Here is a 21,484-nt window from a genome sequence, read left to right as displayed (position 1 = left end):
AAACCTTAGCCCCAGTCTGAGATCCAGAGCGCTCTGGAGCAGGTTTTCATCAAGTATGTCTCTGTACATTGCTGTATTCATCTTTCCCTGGATCTCGATAAGTCTCCCAATTTCTACTGCTGGAAAAAATCCCCACAGCATGATGCTGCCACCCCTATACTTCACTGTAGGCATGGTATTGGCCAGGTGATGAGCGCTGCCTGGTTTCCTCCAGACATGAAGCTTGCCATTCAGGCCAAAGAGTTCAATCTTTGTTTCATCAGACCAGAGAGTTTTGTTTCTCATGGTCTGAGAGTCCTTCGGGTGTCTTTTGGAAAACTCTAGACGGGCTGTCATGTGCCTTTACTGAGGAATGGCTTCCGCCTGGCCACTCTACCATACAGGCCTGATTGGTGGAGTGCTGCAGAGGTGGTTGTTCTTCTGGAAGGTTCTCCTCTTTCCACAGAGAAACAGTGAAGCTCTGTCAGAGTGACCATCAGGTTCATGGTCACCTCCCTGACTAAGGCCCTTCTCCTCGATTGCTCAGTTTGGCCTGGGCGGCCCGCTCTAGGAAGAGTCCTGGTGGGTCCAAACTTCTTTCATTTATGGATGATGGAGGCAACTGTGCTCATTGGGACCTTTAATGCTGTAAAAAAATGTCTGCACCCTTCCCCAGATCTGTGCCTCGATACAATACTGTCTCAAAGGTCTACAGACAATTCCTTGGACTTCATGCCTTGATTTGAGCTCTGACATACTCTGTTAACTGTGGGACCCTATTTAGTCAGATGTGTGCCTTTCCAAATCATGTCCTATCAACTGAATTTACCACAGGTGTACTCCAATCAAGTTGTAGAAACATCTGAAGGATGATCAGTGGAAACAGGATGCATCTAAGCTCAATTTTGAAAGTAATGAAAAGAACACTTTGAAAACACATCAGATCTTAATGGGGAAAAATATTACGCTGGATATCTAAACTGATATGGACTGGGTAATGTGTTAGGATCGAAAAGATGTCACATCATTTGATGTAAATTAAACATTTGTAGGGCTTTGGCAGTGCAAACACTGTTCCTCCTTGCACATAGGAGCAGATATTTAACCTGCTGGTGGGTTAAGGACCTTCTACGGCCCTGTCCAGCTCTCTTAGAATAACTGCCTGTCTCCTGGAATCTCCTTGAGACTGTGCTGGGAGACACAGCAAACCTGGCAATGGCACATATTGATGTGCCATCTTGGAGGAGTTAGACTGCCTGTGCAACCTCTATAGGGTCCAGGTAGCGCCTCATGCTACCATGCTACCAGCAGTGACACTGACCCTAGACAAATGCAAAACTAATGAAAAACAGTCAGAAGAGGTTAGCAGGGAAAAAAACTATCAGTGGCCACTACCTGTAAAACCATTCCTGTTTTGGAGGTTGTCTCATTGTTGCCCATCTAGGGCACCTGTTGAGCAGCTGAAACTGATTAACAACCACCTCTGCTACTTAACTGACCAGATCAAAATCACAAGAGTTTACTTGACTTGATGCTATACTCTGATTAAAAAGTATTCCTTTAATTTTTTTTGCAATGTACATACATGATATTGTCTAATTAAGCACTTGCCGACCGCCGCAAGTACATATACTGCGGCGGTCAGCCCCTCCTTGGCAAAATGACGTACCGCTACGTCACTCGCCCACGAGCCTATATGAGCGCGCGCCCCCGCTCGTTCCCCCGACATCCCCGCGCGAGTGACCGGCGGCTCCGATGTCCGCTGGCCACTCGCGATCTCCAGCTGGAGAGGGAGAAAGGCAGGCGGCTGATGTAAACAAAGCCGCCTGTCATTCTCCCTGGTGTAACTGCAGATACTATACAATCCTGCTATGTAGGATCGTATGTCTCTGTGGTTACATCACAAGGCACGCCCCTTGACAGTTAGAATCACGCCCCTAGGGACACACTTAACCCCTTGATCACTAATAAAGTTAACCCCTTCCCTGTCAGTGTAATTTTTACAGTAACAGTGCATATTTTTTAGCACTGATTACTGTAGTAATGTCACTGGTACCCCCAAGTGTCAAAAATGTCAGTCAGGGGTCTGATCTGTCCGCCGCAATGTCGCAGTTCCGCAAAAAAAATCGCAGATCGCCGCCATTACTAGTTAGAAAAAAAAAACAATAAAAATGACATAAATCTTTCCCGTAGTTAGCAAACGCAATAACTTTTGCGCAAACCAATCAAAATACGCTTATTGCAATTTTTTTTACCAAAAATTTGTAGCAGAAAACAAATTGGCCTGAAATGTTAAAAAATTTTGATTTTTAAATTTTTTTGGGGAATTTCATATAAAAATATGTGAAAAATATTGTTATTTTTTCAAAATTGTCGCTCTTTTTTTGTTTATAGCGCAAAAAATAAAAATCGCACAGGTAAGCAAATACCACCAAAAGAAAGCTCTGTTTATGGGAAAAAAATGACGTAAATTTCATTTGGGTACATCGTCACATGACCGCGCAATTGTCCCTTAAAGTCACGGAGTGCTGAATCACAAAATAGTCCCTGGTCTTTGAGCAGCCAAATTCTCCGGGGTTTAAGTGGTTAGGATTTGGAAAGTGATAGGTGTAACATCTGAATAATAGCCAACTGTGGGTATTATGGCTGATCGTCAGATGGCGTGTTGCCATTATCCGTACTTATTGGACATGATTTATGATGCAAAGGAAGGTTCTGTAGAAAAATAGTTTAAAACATTAGGGCCAGTCATCACTTTATGTACAAAAAAAGCTTACGCTGTAAACCATTTGTAGGATATGTCTTTCATGTACAACTAAGGAAGTAAAATGAACAATACTTCTACGACCACCTGCTGTTAATAAAGCAGACTTTTTAAAGCTTGTTGGTATTACACGTCATAAAGACAATATTTTTGAAAAAAGGAATAGTATTTCTTCATCTGAATACAAGGCTTCCTGCTGTGGTAGGGTTTCCATAGCAACACTTCCTGTGGCTTTGATGGAAAGAGGTAGTGTGGCTTTTGAGGATGCTCGGACCGATAGGGCTGGGTGGTGTTATTTTCACCAAGACCTATCTGCACTTCAGAAATGAGAACGCTTTCAGATAATATTTGAGGGATGCCTGGTAAAATGAAGTACCTAGAAGTTCCAAATGGCAGATTGGTAAGTGATGTATATCCATGTGATGCCAAGGGCAGATAACATACTGATTACCTAGAATCTGGCCTTTATCAAATGCCCGTGTGTTTTTCTTTTCAATGAGTTATGGTGCTGTTCCTCACTTTAATTAAACCTTACTTTGCATGGAGCTGGAATATTTAAAAAAAATAAACAGTTAAAAGTTGAAAGGTCTCACTCTGAGCAGGTTAGTAATGTATAATCAATGTGTTATTTCTGCTAGCTGTGGTGGTTAAACAGCTAAACTTAGCATGTGTACGGAAAAGCAAATACATACATGTAGGAACACAACGAGGTATGTAAATAGCGCAGTAATTCCAAGCAAACAATCGTCAATTGTTGTTTAAACTGTCTTAAACAAAGTGAAACTGAAATCTGATTAGCTGTCATTTCCTTTTTAAAGTATTTGCAAATCTAGAAAAAAAAAAGCATAAATGAGGTAAAATTGTAAATCCCTGGTGCCCAACTTGGGACCTGGGGGCTGGACATGACCCTTTGGTTTAGGATGCGCGGCCCTCGGACTTGTAGTGGGACCATTGAATAGGTTAATGGCATTGATCTCTACTAACCTTGTGTAAGATTTTATACGTTTCATATTTTCTTCTGCAGCATAATTCATATTGTCTTCTGGGGATCCAGTCAAAAATGTAGTATTTCCACATTCTCTGATCCTTATTTCTTATATTGAATCTGCAGTTTCCGACAGTTCCTGCAGTTTCTGACAGTAGTCTCAAGCATTACATATATTAAACATTATGTGATATGTGATTGGCATAGAGATCTGGATAGAATTGTGTTCCTGTTGGAGAAAATTGAAAAATTATTTATATTGGCTTTTTTAGCCTTCCTTTGAATCAACTGCAGATTTTGAGTAATAAAACACTAAATTTGTGATCAATTATATGGTCTTATATATTTTTTACTTCCTGTAGCGCGGCAATATTGTGTTTTATTTTTAGATTTTGAGTAATGCATAATTTTTTGTTTATGGTTGAATTTATTAGATATATATTTATTTGTCAACCTATATAACGGTGCCCTTATTTCTTTCATTTTTCTTGCTGAGTAAATAGTTAAGTGAAGAGTATTGTTATGATGTTAGTAATGTTATATTTGATGTTATTTTTGGTACTTTAACCACTTGCCGACCGCTCACATTGGTGCTACTGCGGCAAAGTGGTTCGATTCCGTCCAGCGACGTAGACTTACGTCGCTGGACTCCTCCTCTTGTGGGCGGCGCGCGCGCCACCGGAGGCTCGCTCCCACTGTATTCAGTTACAGCGGGAGTCGGGCCAGGGAAGAAGCGGCGGTGATCCCCGCTGCTCTTCCCCGATCGATAGGGATCAAGTGTGGAGATCCCCCCCGCTTGTGTAAACAAAGCGGGCGGATCTCCTAAGTGACAGGCAGGGTCAGGATGCAGGGTTCAGCGTAGCTGAACCTGCGATCTGTCCCTGTGTCACACAGTCCCCTCCCCCACACACGTCAGTAAGCACCAGGCATATATTAACCCCTTGATCACCAATAAAAATGAACCCCTTCCCTGCCAGTGTCATTTTTACAGTAACAGTGCATATTTATAGCACTAATTACTGTAGTAATGTCACTGTTACCCCCAAAAGTGTCAAAAATGTCAGTCAAGGGTCCGATCTGCCCGCCGCAATGTCACAGTCCCGCAAAAAAAATTGCAGATCGCCGCCATTACTAGTTAAAAAAAAACAATAAAAATGACATAAATTTCCCGTAGTTAGTAGCTGCGATAACTTTTGCGCAAACCAATCAAAATACGCTTATTGCGATTTTTTTTTACCAAAAATATGTAGCAGAAAACAAATTGGCAAAAAAAAGTTAAAAAATGTTTACATTTTTTTTTTGGGGAATTTCATATAAAAAAATGTGAAAAATATTGTTATTTTTTCAAAATTGTCGCTGTTTTTTTGTGTATAACGCAAAAAGTAAAAATCGCACAGGTGATCAAATACCACCAAAAGAAAGCTCTAAAAAAGGACATAAATTTAATTTGGGTACAGCATCGCACGACTGCGCAATTGTCCGTTAAAGTAACATAGTGCCGAATCACAAAATATGGCCTGGTCAGGAAGGGGGTAAAATCTTCCGGTCTTAAAGCGGTTAAAAATACGCTCATTGACAATTTTTTTGTCAAAGACATGTAGCTAAATACATTTTGGCCTAAATATATAACAAAAATTGAATATATTGGATATTTTTTAACTGTCAAAGTAGAAAAATATTGTTATTTTTTCAAAATTTTCTCATTTTTTTATTATCAAATACCACCAAAAGAAAGCTCTGTTTGTGGGGAAAAAAGGACGTAAATTTCGTTTTTGGTACGGCTTTGCATGACTACGCAATTGTTAGTTAAAGTCGCACAGTGCCAAATCGCAAAAAGTGGCCTGGATGTAAGACAGCAAAATCCTCCGGTGGTAAAGTGGTTAATGCTTTTATTTTCAGAAATACTTTATTTTCTGAAAATATTTTCTGTTATTCCGGACTGCGTAACACTGTTTTAGATGTTTTGGTCATCATCAGTGCAGTGTATGGAAACCATGGCTTCTATGGAGTAGGGTTAGGGATAGGGACCCAACGATACAGTAGAACCATGCAGGTTATGATCAGAAGGGACTAATGCATGTCTCTGCCTACTCTCCTAAAATAAGGGATAATCCTCTTATTTTTGGGATATGTGATAGAACGAGATATGTGAATACTTTCAGTTTTAACCACTTTCCGACCGCCCGCTGCATATATACTGCGGCAGGCTGGCTCGGCTGCGCGAATCGGCGTACCTGTACGGCGATCAGCGGGAGCGCTCCTGGGGGCAAGCGTGCACCGCCGGCGGGACGCTCCCCTCCCCACTAGGCAGCGGGGATGCCAATCCATGGGGTCGGCGGTTGCTCCCCGCTGAAAAAGAACAGCGGTCAGCTGTTGTAAACACAGCCGACCATTGTTCTTTCCGAAATGATGATCACAGAGCGCCTGTGATTCTTCTATAGTGGATCACAGGTCTCTGTGATCATTTCACAAGCCCATCCCCCATACAGTTAGAAAATACTTCCCTAGGCTCACACTTAACCCTTTAATCACCCATGTGTTAACCCCTTCCCTGCCAGTGTCATTATTACAGTAACAGTGCATATTTTTAGCACTGATTACTGTAGTAATGTCACTGGTCCCCCCAAAAGTGTCAAAAATGTCAGTAAGGGGTCCAATCTGTCTGCCGCAATGTCGCAGTCCCTCTAAAAATCGCAGATCACCGCCATTACTAGTAAAAATAAATAAATAAATAAAAATTATATAAATTTTCCCACAGGTTGTAGACGCGATAACTTTTGTGCAAACCAATCAAAATATGCTTATTGCAATTTTTTTTACCAAAAATATGTAGCAGAATACAAATTGGCCTAAAAGGATGAAAAAATTGTATTTTTAATTTTTTTTTGGGAATGTGATATAGCAGAATGTGAAAAATATTGTTTTTTTTTTTCAGACTTGTCGCTCTTTTTTTGTTTATAGCACAAAAAATAAAAATCGCACATGTGATCAAATACCACCAAAAGAAAGCTCTATTTGAGGGGAAAAAAGGACATCAATTTTATTTAGGTACAGTGTCGCACGACTGCCCAATTGCCAATAAATAATGCAGTGCCGAATTGCAAAAAATGGCCTGGTCATTAAGGCGGCAAATCCTTCCGGTTCAGAAGTGGTTAAGAAGGGTTTACTTTGATTTGCACCAATTCGGTTAGAACGCTTTTTGATTGCTTTAGTTTCTTCTTACTAGGGATAGTTTAAGAGTTTTGGCAGAGCATGAATTCGGGCCGAACATTTGCCTGTTCGCCCATTCGCTGAACACCCAAATTTGCAGGGAGTTCGCCCTGGCAAACACCCTGCGCTGCACAGTGAATTCTATGCCCTAAATGGGCAAAGCTTTGCCCAATCAGGGCACAGTGCAAGCTGGTTGTTAAGGAGCTGGGTCGGGAATGCAGGATCAATGGTGTGAATTATAGGACCACCCTTGCATGCCACCACCTTCAGTGCCGCGACAGCCAGGTGGTGGCATGCAAGGGTGGTCCTATAATTCACACCATTGATCCTGCATGATTGCACTTTGGACTCCTCATGAATGCACCTTGAAATGCTCTATGCACTTTATTAATGGACTTTATGGATGTGATTTTATGTGATTTTAATGATCTCATATTTATGCATCTTATCAGATCCAGTTATTCTGAGTAATGTGGAGCCTGTGGCGGTGGGAGGCAGCATGGGACAGGTCAGGGAGGGACAGGGTGGGGGCTTTTTTGTGTGGGGGGGCTGCAAAAAATCCCTAGAACATCCATAGGCCTGGCCTGGGCCTTGTCGGCCTAGGCCAAGATACAGGCAGCGTAGTAATTAGAGCATATTTTGCAGTACATTTTTTTTTTTCAGATTTAATTTTTTTTTTTTTTTTTTTTAACAGTACATGAACCTTAACAGAATGTAAACTGTTTAATGATTTTTCATTGATTTCAGCATGCATGAAACACTTGATGAAATCACAATGCAACATCATTAAACAGTTTACATTCTATTAAAATGTACTGCAGTCAGTGAACAGCTGCAGGCTGCAGCACAGTACCTGCTCGCTGCTCCTGCTGTCCTGGCCTGGGGGTTCCCGGGTTCTCCTCTGCTCCGTGCTCTGAGACTGCTCTCACTCAGTCTCAGACTCTATCCCCTGCAAAGTAGTGCTGTCTCTCTCGGTCTCTCCTCGTCCTCTCGGGAATGCATGTGCAGGGATGGCGGCCGCGCAGAGGAGGGTGGGCGGAGAATTAGGCTCCGCCACACCACCTAAATTAGGAGAAGCATCTATGGGGACCGTGACACTGTCCCTCCCCTCCCTCCCCTCTGGCAAAGTACGTCGCCGCGACGCCGCCCCTTCAGCAGCTTCAGACTGCAGCGAAACAAGCCGCAAGTGTGTTTACTTATTCAAGCCGCCGGCCGCCTGGGACTGTCTGTCACTGCTTGTGTGCGGCAGAGGGCGGCCGCGGGAAGGATGCAGAACATTGCCGGTACCCGGCGGGTCCCGGGAGGACGGGTTGGGGGGGAGTTCGTGCAGGGGGGGCTGCTTTTTTGCCGCCCCCCCGCAAAGTGCCGCCCTAGGCCTGGGCCTTGTCGGCCTAGGCCTAGATACAGCGCTGGGGTGTCCACGATTAAGTCCTTTGCTGGGGTGAAATGTGTTACAGTAGGAGGTGGACAGGCCATAATATATGTTGGCAGTCCTCTACATATTATATTAAAGCTAGTTTTAGATTGTTAATGGCAGCAGTGTGTAGAGAGCTGGATGTACAGGAAAAAATGCATGTTTGGATTAGCATAGCTACTCTTGATTCCACTAACAGCTTAAGGCTGGGTTCACACATATGCAAATTGGATGCGGGTTTCCTGCATCCAATTCACATGACAGGCAAGTGTGACCGGCTCGCAATGGAGCTGATTCACACAGGTTCAGGGTGGTAGCGGTCTGCATTCAAAAAGGATCCTGTGCGCCTTTGGGTCCGAATCAGGTGTGAATTCAGGCAAAAATTCGGACCTGATTTACACCTGAACCGGTGAACAGGAACGCACCGGACCTCAGGGACAAACCCGCAGCCACGTATGTGTGAACCCAGCTTGAATCTTTATTTTCCTAAAGAAGTTGTATTCAGCCCCGGGAGTTTGCTGCCTTTGCATTTGGCTCAGTGCTGGTAGAATATGTCACTATTTAGTTTTGCATTTCAAGGTTTAGAGCATAGCATATCTAAAACCAGCACATTTTTAGTTTTTGGATACAGAATGGATTGGGTAAAAACCAGTTTTTATTTTATTTCTACTGTTTGTGTCCCTTCACTTCCTGTCTTATAAAAAGGAAGTACATTGAAATCTCTCCACAGTAAGTGGAAGTCCCTCTTAGATAGCTGTCCATTAACATTTAACGTTAACATGGTAAAGATTGCATGGAAAGCACAGTAGATTAGTGGTTAGCACTGCAGTTTTTTACTGCTGTTAGCTGCTGCAACATTAAGGCATGTGGGTTGAATCCCAATCAGGGCACTGCCTGTATAGAGTTTGCAGTACTAGTGCCCTTCAGAATACCAACAGGGCACTACCTAAGGAGGTGGCTCTTTCCTGCATAGCATGTGCAGGATTTACAATAATATTTTTTCTTGAGTTAGACTGGTTAACTTAATTTGAATTGTAATTTTCAATCTTTTAAAATCTGTAGCTTTCTCATTTCTGGTGTCCCTTGTGATGACAATGCGGACTGGGTACCTCAAAAGGCTGTATGAAAGGGTAAGGTCACCATGTTGTTCAGAATTCCTAAATCAGCCTCAGCCATGACATTTCCTAGCAAAAGGAGGGATAGTGATCCCCTTTTCATCCTCACAGGAAGGCATCTGACAATCAACAAACTATTAGCTGCATTCCAAACACCCTTATCAGTACTTTAATCGGATTAGCAAAATCTAACCAAATACACATCTCACTCTTCGGGCCCTCATAAAACTGTCAAGCTTTAGGACTTGAGTTAATAGAAGCTTTACAGGCATCTCTCTTTCTAATAGTATCAGGTTTATCCCCCATCATAAATAGCTTAGACGAAGTAAGTGGTGAATACACATTGCTGTCTATCTTTTCTGGTAGAATCAAAACTTCAGTGTATTTCATAACTCATGAGATAATAGCAGTACAGCCAGAATAAGGAAATATTTACCTGTAAAAGGTAATTAGCAGCATTTTAAGCCCAAATACCACTATTCTAGAAGGTGCCAGAGTGGATTAGGCCCTTGCCTCTCCTACATGAAATAGGCATCTGATACCCATTATCTTTGTATTCATTCTAAGGGTAATTTCATGCTGGACAATAATATACAAGTTACCAGACTTTACCTGTACGTATGTAAAGATATTGATGCCTATGGAAAACTGTATATATAGGAAGGCAGCTGTATGGTCATAAACCTGTGATATTCCCATTGGCCACTCCTCAGACCTTTTGTTTGGTCAGATCATTTCTGGTAACACCCTCCTCATGGATAAGAAAGAGGGCTAAATCAGCAGTATGGAACTCTCTTTTAACATCAAAAACAAGGAACATAAGCCAAGATCTATGAAAGCCATTCTTGCCCATTGATTGAACTTTGCCGAACTCTTCAAACAGACGCTGTTAAGTATTTTACTTTTAAACCCTTTTTGTTTTTCTGTTTCATTATTGTTTCTTTAATTTGCAATACCCTTTTCCTATAGTAAACATTTTGTTTGCATTATTTTACCTGCTTAATTATTAAACAATATTTTTTCCATAAAATTATCTCTGATGCAGTAACGCAGAGCACAGAATCCCTGTCCCTTTGAAGAGCCCTACTATAGTGTAAATCTCTGGATATACCTGTCTGTGGTGACAGTATATATTACAGACTTTTATGCACAGCCATAATTTCTATCCCTAATATTGTGAATGTTTGATTTTTTACAGTAAACATATCTGGTGGCAGTGAATGATTGGGGTATTAGGGGTTAATTGCCTAGTTAACCAAACCCAGCGATAATCACTCTCAGTCGGCTGGCACTTGATTGAGGTCCCACCAGCTGGAAAATCTTTGTGCAGGGTGAGGCTGAGAGGGTCATTGTTGTGTATCAGTGATAGCGTTGTGTGAATTTTACCAGTCATTTGTCAAAAGTCCGTGAAGTTGGCCAGGGTCTGAAGCTGCGTCTGTCACATCCCTGTCAAAAAGGTCCTTGATAAAGCATTTCCTCTTATAGGGCGATAACTGTCTATCAGTTACTCCCCTGCATTATCATCCTTTCACCTGCTCCCCTGGTGAAAACTGCAAATGGCTATGAATAGGCATGGTCTACCATAGTCACTATCAGGAACCCAGTTGCCATGTACCTGATAGGAGACTGAGATGATGAGGTTGGCCTCTCTTGTATCTCCAGCCCAGGCCTTACTAAAGGTGGAACTGATAGGGCCTAGGGACAGGAGGAACATGAGTTGCGGCAGGTGTTGCAGGTAGAACTTGCAGTAGGATAGGCAGATTGGAACAGTCTGGCAGGACATCAGGTCAGGAGCAACAGCTGTACAGGATGAGGTTAAAGGAGCCCTCTGCATGCACCACAGGTTCAGGGGATAAGGCTTGTCAGAGCCCGCAGCAGACTGAAGACAAGGATGCACTATGATGATTCAGGCCGATATATGTGACAGCCAGAGCAGCCACAGCCAGAGTGCATGCATTCTTGCACACATGCGTGTGCCTGGTCACCATTCTGCAGGAAACACCTTAAGCATGTGCAAGCCTGCATACCAGATGTCTAACTGGGATTCCCTGACACAGTCCAGAATGATAATGTGCAAGCTTCACTGGAGCAAGTGCAAGTAGACATAAAGTGGTCGAAAGAGTCTGGGGGAGATCAGCAACACTGAAATGGGAAACAGTATTAAAAAGAAAAAAGGTGATATTTGTCATTTATGAAAAAGAAACATGCCAATTGATTATGAAACCATGAAGAGCAAACTAAATATTATTCAGCATCAAACATTGGCAGTGCTGGCATCTCAGTAGTCAGACATAATGTACTGTTATTATCTAGTCTCAATGTTGCAACACAATAATTCAGCTTGTGGGCGTTTGGTTGAAATGCCTAAACATAATTGTTTGATGACTAAAGTAGTGGTATGAACAGTATGTGTTTATATTTGTACTTAGAGCAGATGTCCCAAAGCATTCCAGTGCCTTATGTAACTTATTCCCTATTCCCCTATTCTCCTGTCACATGGAGTGGAGTCTACTGCGATTAACAGGCGATCTGTGAGCAGATCTTCTGCTGATCGGAGCTGAACACATCCATGCCCATTCAGTTTCGGCCCAGCGGACATGGGCAAATCAGAATACCCATGTGAAAGGGGCCCCAATGTATTTAAATATTGAGGTCATTTTATTTGTAAACTGGTGCCTGTAGGACTGTGTAGCCAGGTGCTGGAATACAGCAATATGTAGAAAGAGGCATTGCCTTTTATTATTTTCTTCCTCTACTGATATACTAATGTTATGCTGTACCATTGTCCTCCAGCCAGCAGGGGGGGGGGGGGGATTAAGCCAAGCAAGCTTATGGACTTATATGCAGAGCACAGATCCTAGGAGTTGCAGTTTGAGACAGAAGCCCTATAATGTGACAAATAAAATCTACACACTACAGATCCCAATAGTCACTGTTCAGTAGGAGTGGATAGATGATTTTTTATTAAAGAGCCAAAGAAAGTTCTTCCTTTCGGCACTGAGGGAGTGAAAGAGAGAGAGCACCTCTATCTCTTTATTCCCGTGCCAGCGGGGGACCATACCAGTGGAGATCCAAACCTAACTGGGAGTGAGGACTCCCGGGGGCAGTGCAGCCCCACCCACATCACTGCACTGCTGTCACAGGGAGAATGGAGCCTCTAATCATCTTCTGCTTCCCACTGCTGATAACCAGAAGATTTCGAAAGGGCCCTCCCCTTCTACAGTGAGAGGTCACTGCAGCATCCAGGGAACTTTAAAGAGAGCTATTTGTCCATTCCTGATACTGCTAGCAGGGACTGAGCTACTGGGAGCAAGACACCAAGTGTACCCAGTCCATACCGCACCCATACTGCACTTATTCCAAACCTGGACTGAACTTAAACCAACCTTATACCACATTATACCGAATCTTTACTGCATCTGAACCACAACTACCTTGCATGAAAGAAAAGAAAAAGGAGGCGCAAACACCTAGTGCATTACCCGTGGTCACCGTTAATAAATACTGTTATGACCAGCTCTGATGAAGGGAGCTTGACTCCCGAAATGCGTTAGCGGTCCTATCTACAAGGACATGTTCCAGTTCATGTGTGGTGGATTCTTGTAACATGATTTTAACTATCTTCATGTCTGTGAGTATGCATTTGGCATTTTATTAAAAATTTTATAAACGGTGACCACGGGTAATGCACTAGGTGTTTGTGCCTCCTTTTTCTTTTCTTTCATGCACCCATATTGGAGTTCCCTGCCTGAGGAGAGCAGCATACCAGTCTTTCCCTTCGGAGTGTGCGTTTGGCTGAATTGTTTGTTTGGATTATCACAACTACCTTGCACTTGTGCTAAAACTATACCGTACCTATACTACTTGCAGGTTAACTGGGACTTTTTTCAAGCTCACCAACACTTTTAAAGGGTCCCAACGATAGCCAGCAGAAGAAAGTCTCAAAGGCTTGCCCTTCTCATAATAATTATTCTGCTAGCCCACTTTATTCCCCTGCCCCACTGTATCCATCATCCTTTTCCTTTGGACAGGTCACACCCAGTCAGTCTAGGACTATCATCCTTTTCCTTTGGACAGGTCACACCCAGTCACTCTAGGACTAGCATAGCCACCATAAATGCGCTCTGGCAGTATAGTTCTAGCACTTGGTAGTTAAAACTTTTCTACTGACTTTGAGGTGGCCTTGTAACTGTTTATGCTGATTTGGACGCCAAATGTCATCTTATTCCTAGTCCTTACTGTTAATCACTTTGCTGATGCTGAAAATCTTTAGACGGTCAAGGCAAAGAACAAAGGACCCACCCTATTCATTAGCTCCTATGGGGGTAGCGCTACAACTGCATTGCAGAGTGCATGGTTTCTTTTAATATGGTTACTAATGGTAAGCAAATAGGATATGTCTGAATTTCCATTTTGGAATCTAATTGGAGGAAAGTAGATGCTGTGACTCATGTTTTTTTTTTTCAACAAACTTTTTTCACTCCAAGTTACATTTTTGTAGTGGAGTGCCCGTATGTTCACCATTCAAGCAGAGATGCTTTTATCTGAAATCCCACAATTCCCATCATTCCTCAACAAGCCCAGGAAATGTAATTTTCTTAGCTTCCTTTCCTCGGGAGCTTGGAGAGGCCACACCTGATGAGGTAGATGTAGTTGTGCAAGTGATCTACAGCCAAGTGAAAGGCCCTCCACTGGTAAAACCCAAGTGCAAACAGCTGGGGCAGAGCCTAAAAACATACAGCTTCTCCAAAAGACCCAGCTACTCAAGGGAACCCCATTCCAGTGGGGTGCCCCTTTTGTCTTTGGGCCTTGGATCCCTCCAACCGGTCGCCTGTGTTACCAGAAGCACCCTAGACTTCACTGAGATGAATGCTGCTTATGAGGATAAATGCAAGTAGCAGATTGCATTCTGAACTGTTTTAATTAAGTATTGATTCTCAGCTAGATTCCCTGCTGTTGTAGAGGTTAACAGAGAAAACACTATAGATAATGAGATAATTCACAGAGATAATGCTAGAGAGAATGCTAAGCAGCCACCTTACCCTGATTTAGCCACATAGAAGAAGAGTCCACATTTGTGCAGCGTTCATATGATTAACTTAAAAAACATTTTTTAACCACATGCTTACTGGGCACTTTTACCCCCTTCCTGCTCAAGCCAATTTTCAGCTTTCAGTGCTGTTGCATTTGAATGACAATTGCGCTGTCATGCAGCACTGTAACCAAACTAAATTTTTATAATTTTTTTGAAATAGATAGAGCTTTCTTATGATGGTATTTAATTACCACTGGGTTTGTTTTACTGTTGCATTGATGGGTACTGATGAGGCAGCACTGATGGGCATTGATGAGGAGGCACTGATAAGTTGCACTGATGGGCACTGATATGTGGCACTGATGGGCACTCATAGGGGGCACTGATAGACGGCACTGACAGGCACTGATAGGTGGCACTGATGAGCACTAATAGGCGGCAGTGATAGGCATCACTGATTGGCACTGGCAGGCAGCCCTGATGAGAACTGGTTGGCAGCACTCATGGGCACTGATTATCAGAACTGATGGGCACTGGTTGGCTGCACTGGTGGGCACTGATTGGCAGCACTGGTGGGCACTGTTGGGGCTGCACTGATAATCAGGGCACTGATGATAAGTGCCCTAATTATCACTGTAGATGTCCCCTGTGTGGATTTGCTGGTTATCGGCTCTCCTCTCCTCACACGCTGTCAGTGTAAAGAGAGGAATGCTGATACCCGTTAAATCATGTTTACACTGTGATCAGCTGTTATTGTAAACAGCTGATCACTTGGTAAAGAGCTGCTGTGATTGGCTCTTTACTACAATCTGTGAACAGCTGCATCCCAAGGACACAGCGATGCCTGCAGATGCACTCCACAAGGGGCGCGCGAGAAGCGTGATCACCAGAGGACATCATGTGACGCCCTCCCAGCAAATGCAACCGTGCTGTAGCTGTCATTTGGCTATAGCGCGGTTGTTAAACTGAAAGGTTATATACAAAGTATATTCCTTGCGCCAAGGGATTTGTATTAATAAAATGGAGGAATAAGAATAGACTCTAGTTTATATAAAATTTATAATAAATTTAATAATAAAAATAGCAGCCGCTATATGTAAAAGGAATAGTTTGAATGTATATGATCTCAAAAGGGGATCAAATATAGCGCTTGCTTAAAAAACTCTGATTCCTAAATAAATATATTAAAGCATCACATGACCATAAGAATTCTCTCATTAATGTTGAAATTCAGTGCAAGGTGTGCAAAATGGTGCAAATAAATAAGGTATGAATGTATAAATATAAATTCATATGATATAGTAAATTATGGTAAATGTGACGAAAATAAATACGGTATAAATGTATAAATATAAATTCATATAATATAGTGAAATATATAATAAAAAGTGTGACGAGAAGCCTCTCTGTATAAATATATGAATATGACTAATGAATCAAAATTAAATTATCCAAAATGTGAAGGTAACTTCTGTGTTACAAAACTCCAAACAAACTTATATTGAATATATATAATCATAAAAAAGTCCATTCAGTATAAAGTGACTAGTGTGCTTCAAATAAATCCAAAAGTATTAAAGTGACTCCTGTGCTCCAAAATAATCAAAGGAATAAATGTCCTTAGTGGCAGGTGTATCCTCAATTTCCAGGTGCAAGTAATATATTCATCAGGCAAAAATCCTTTTATATATATAAGTGAATTGAATCACTTACCAGAACGGGTGGGTTCTGTATGCCGTATGGCACCAGAACCTTTCAAGCTTGTGAAGCCCTCTGGGCTTGATGGATGTTATCCCTCCGAGTGCCCCTCCAGGATCCTGGGGTGCCTGGGATACCTCTCTGCCTCTGAAGTGCTCACTTCCAAGCCGTATATGAGGGAAAGAAAAAAGGGACTCCAAATGGTGTAATAACGTTTTAAAAGAGTCTTTATTTCTTCCAAATGATAGAATTTTAAAATTAGCAGCGTCCCTGGTGGGCTAGCGGTGCGGGCTGCTCGGTTCTCCTCGCGTAATAACGCTAAAAAACAACCCACTTCCGCCTTGCGCTCCACTTGCCGTGACACAATGACGCTGTGCGGTCCAAGCTGACGCGTTTCGTCACTTCCGGTGACGTCCTCAGAGCTTGGACAGCACAGTGGTGACCGGACTTTAATACAGGAGACTCCGCCCCACACTCCCGCCCTCACTTAGATGGCCGGAAGTGGCCGAAATCTCGAGCGTGTCCCCATACTGTTGATTTTTGCTGGTTCTCTTTGTGTTATGTGTCTAATTTATTGTAATGCCTGCAATTGGGGTGAACCAGCAACCCGCACATCGCTTATATGGTTTATTACATTCATTAAAAAACGTGGCATTTGTACAGACATAATATAAAATAAAATGAAGTAAAAATTGATTTCAGCATTAATTTCCATTCTCTTTTTTGCGAACAATATATTTAAATATATAAGAAGTATATAATACATATAAATTGCCCCAAAATTTTTTTAAAAAATTATAAATATATATATATAGCTATTACCAATAGATGCACTTAATAAAAACAGTAAAATCAATAAATACAGTAAAAATTAATCTAATTATTAAGAGTATATGTATATAAATAGCAGCATTGTTCGTGGTTGTCATATAGATCCACTGTCATTAAATAAATTAAGTATAATATAAAATATGTGTTATTATAATATATTAAAATTAATAAATTATTTTTGTGTGTCTTACCGTGATATGGTGTGTAAATTGCATTGGCCAAAAATTGTGATATCTTATATTATTTTATTTTATATTTCATAAATTATTTTAGTGAAATATTGGTGCAATGTAAATATTAAATAAAATTATAAAAAATATATTTTAAAATATTTTTATTTTTTTAGGTGAATAAATAAATATTTTAAATACGGTGATAAATATAAATTAACATAACAGGTGTTCAAAAGAATTAATTTTATAAATGTGCTCAAAATTAGTGGATCAATAGGTATATCTGATTTAAGGGTTTGATATGAAGCAGTTTATATCCATGTCGATGTTCATTCCTTTGGGGTGTAACGTGGATAATAAATATATCCACTTTGTTTCATTGCGCGAAACTGCAATCCTCATATTCTTCCCCCTCCAGTGGGGCTCAATAATATCAATGCCGCAAAAGGTAAGTAGGGTAGGGTCTTTGTTGTGTTTTAACCGAAAGTGGTTAGAATTTACATCTAACACCACGAACAAAACATGCAAAATAAAAAATCGAATAACTTGCCAGAGCACGCACGTAACATATTTATTAACCTGCCCTTGCAAGTTACAATACGTGGGACGAACCACAAGGAATTTAAAAACACGCATTGGGGAACACATAGATAACATCAAAAAGGGGTTCAAGTACCACAGTGTTTCTAACCACTGTAAAGCATGGGGGTGGATCAACCATGCTTTGGGGTTGTATTGCAGCCAGTGGCACAGGGAACATCTCACGACTCACGAGTAGAAGGAAAAATGGATTCAATAAAACTTCAGCAAATTTTGGATGGTAACTTGATGCCATCTGTGAAAAAGCTGAAGTTAAAGAGAGGGTGGCTTCTACAAATGGATAATGATCCTAAACACACCTCAAAATCCACGGGGGATTACATCAAGAGGCATAAAATAAAGGTTTTGCCATGGCCTTCACAATCTCCTGACCTCAACATAATTGAAATCTCAAAGAACTGGAAGACTTTTGTGAGGAAGAATGGGCAAAGATACCTCAAACAAGAATTGAAAAACTCTTGGCTGGCTACAAAAAGCGTTTACAAGTTGTAAAACTTGCCAAAGGGGGCAGTAAGCAAGATATTAACTCTGCAGGGTGCCCAAACTTTTGCAGATGCCATTTTTTTGTTTTCTGTTATTTTGAAAGTGTAAATGATGGAAAAAAAATCTAACTTTTGTTGACATATTATAAGAATGTCTAATCTGTAATTTGATGCCTTTTGGAGATTTTTCCATCTTTCCTTGGCTTCTTTATGCACATTAATACAAATTTTTACCTGGGGTGCCCAAACTTTCGATCCCCACTGTATGCAGTATCTTCCATCATGCTTGAGGTGATTGTAGCCATATTAATGCACTTGCGACAGAGACAAATTGAGTACTGTCCGCGATACTTTATGTTAGTGCGTGCAAATAAAAAAAGTATCACGGACAGTACTCAATTTGTCTCTGTCGCAATTGCACTAATACGGCTACAATCACCTCAAGCATGATGGAAGATACTGCATATAGCCGTTAACCAACCTGATCACAAAGGAAACACAGATCTGCTAAAACTTTTGTGAAACAGTACTGCTTGGACCTTGATGAAGGGGACATACCCCGAAAGCTTGTCCTGAAAAATTGTATGTTAGTGCAAACAAAAAAAATATCACAGGCAGTACTCAATTTGTCTCTGTCGCAAGTGCACTAATACGGCTACAATCACCTCAAGCATGTTGTGCAGTGTCAAAATCTACACAGGGTTAAAGTATTTGTAAATACACTACTTCGAAAAGGCCATTGTAATAGAGCATAAATAATTTACATGGCTCAAAACACGATTGTTTTTCCTTTTTGGTTTAAAAACTTATTTTGCAGACATGTGTCAGTTCAGCCTCATAAATCCTCCATAACCACAGTTGAAGGGGGAAAGGTGTAATGGGATGAGGGTGGGGGGTATGCTTGTTCAGTAAGGGAATGTGCTTGGAGAAGTTCAAATGATGTGGAAACAAGGCTAAGCAACTCAACAATGCATGAAAACATAGGAACTGGGGTGCAGAAAAATGGTAGTAGGTGCTCTGGACTGATGAGTCAAAATTTGAAATATTTGGCTGTAGCAGGAGGCAGTTTGTTCAAGAAGACCTGGAGAACGGTACAATAATGAGTGTCTGGAGGCAACAGTGAAGCATGGTGGAGGTACCTTGCAAGTTTGGGGCTGCATTTCTGCAAATAGAGTTGAAGATTTGGTCAGGGTCAATGGTGTCCTCAATGCTAAGAAATACAGGCAGATACTTATCCATCATGCAATACCATCAGGGAGGCATGTGATTGGCTCCAAATGTATTCTGCAGCAGGACCCCAAACATACAGCCAATGTCATTAAAAACTATCTTCAGTGTAAAGAAGAACAAGGAGTCCTGGAAGTGATGGCTTGGCCCCTACAGAGCCCTGATCTCAACATCATCGAGAAAAGACAGAAGGATTTGAGGCAGCCTACATCCACAGAAGATCTGTGGTTAGTTCTCCAAAATGTTTGGAACAACCTACTTACTGAGTTCCTTCAAAACCTTTGTGCAAGTGTACCTAGAGAATTGAAGAATTGATGCTGTTTTGAAGGCAAAGGGTGGTCACACCAAATTTTGATTTGATTTGGATTTCTCTTTATGTTCATTTACTTTCTATTTTTGAATGCTTTTTTTAATTGACATAATTTTTTCACACCTGCCTAAAACTTTTGTACAGTACACACTCATATATTTAATCTTTTTCTGTTGGGTAACACACACTTTAGTGACCAACTTCCACACCACCGGTATTTGGCCAGGCAGTTAACTGCTCAGACCTGGCCACTGCATTCTGGGCTTAAGATTCGAGGGTGACATGCTCCCCTATATCCGATGCACTGGGTATTTCTGAGGGCTCTGAAAGATGTACAGTGGAGGAACCTGATAAAGGTGAGTATTAGGGTGTTGTGACATTCAATAGATCCTGTTGCCTTCCTTTGAATAAGTAAAGTAACACATTCTTTTTAAACAAAAGTTCCAAATCTAGTCACTCTACCTCAGGGGTCTTCAAACTATGGCCCTCCAGTTGTTCAGGAACTACAATTCCCATCATGCCTAGTCATGTCTGTTAATGTCAGAGTTTTACAATGCCCCATGGGATGTGTAGTTTTGCAACAGCTGGAGGGCCGTAGTTTGAGGATCCTTGCTCTACCTTTACGCCCAACTTCCTCAAGTTCTGGATGAGTATAGTGCTGGTTCGGTTCTTCTGTTTGCTGGATGCTTTATGAGTATTTTGAGATTCACCTGTGGGTGGGGTCTAATGCGTCTGTACACATGGGATAACATCTTGCCTGAAGCATGCTCACTAATGTCTGGGACAAGGCAGAGGCTGTTGTCATGTGAATAATTAAACATTACACTACCTGTGTGCAGCAATATTGTACAGAGTTCCTCTGAGATGTCTTGTTCCATATCACTACACACTTTTACTGACATGTGTTGGCATTAGAAGGGTTGTGCAGAGCTTTTGCCCACTCCACCAGTCTGACATACCTCTGTCACTCCCAATAACAGAATGGAGTCCCGCCGAGCACATAGTGGCCCTTATGCGTGCTCATCAGGCCTTTAATCTCCATAACACTAGTCTGCTCCTGGTGACAGCTAGGGAGGAATCAGAGAATTAAAGCCCCTTTCTACCGGAGCACCAGTCACCTAACCAGGTACCATGCCAAACAACTGGTTGCAGTAGCTGTTCTTCCTTTCAGTTACCCATGGAAACTACCTCCTCATCTATTCCTTGCAAGTTAACCTCTTGTAGTGGTGTTACACAAACAATATAGTGTAATTACAGACCCAGGTTCTTTAGGAATATACCAAAACCCAACATGCACCCTTTAACCACTTGCCGACCGCCCACAGTATATTTACTGCGGCAGTCAGCCCCTCCTGGGCAAAGCCATATAGTACTATGTCGCTCGCCCAGTAGCCTGCAGGGGGCGAGCCCGCGCTGCCAGAGGCGCACTCCCGCCCCCGCTAATTCCCCTGCATCCCCGCGCGTGTGACCGGCGGACCCGATGTCCACCGGTCACTCGCGATATCCCGGTGGAGAGGGAGAAAGGCAGGCGGCTGATGTAAACAAAGCCGCCTGTCATTCTCCCTGGTGTAACAGCAGAGATCATATGATCCTGCTATGTAGGATTGTATGTCTCTGTGGTTACATCAAAAGCCACACCCCTTTACAATTAGATACATGCC

The 21,484-nt window shown here is 41.8% G+C and overlaps 1 protein-coding gene across 2 annotated transcripts in view; it reads left to right on the top strand.

Moving 5' to 3' along the window:
* Window positions 1-21,484, top strand: part of RGS14 (regulator of G protein signaling 14) — a 157,903-nt gene that overhangs the window by 42,458 nt on the left and 93,961 nt on the right. The window contains exon 1 of one of the 2 annotated variants that reach the window (XM_082256211.1): window positions 3,002-3,143. The exons of the other annotated variant lie outside the window; for it this stretch is intronic. Coding sequence (XP_082112337.1) covers window positions 3,099-3,143 — 45 coding nt within the window. The 5' untranslated portion in view covers window positions 3,002-3,098. Of the gene's footprint in view, window positions 1-3,001; window positions 3,144-21,484 lie in introns of those variants that run through there. 2 annotated transcript variants of the gene reach the window in all.

Source organism: Pelophylax lessonae (genome assembly GCF_965119305.1).
Source record: "Pelophylax lessonae genome assembly, chromosome: 4".
Lineage (NCBI taxonomy): Eukaryota > Metazoa > Chordata > Amphibia > Anura > Ranidae > Pelophylax > Pelophylax lessonae.
This window is presented reverse-complemented; position numbering and strand designations above follow the sequence as displayed.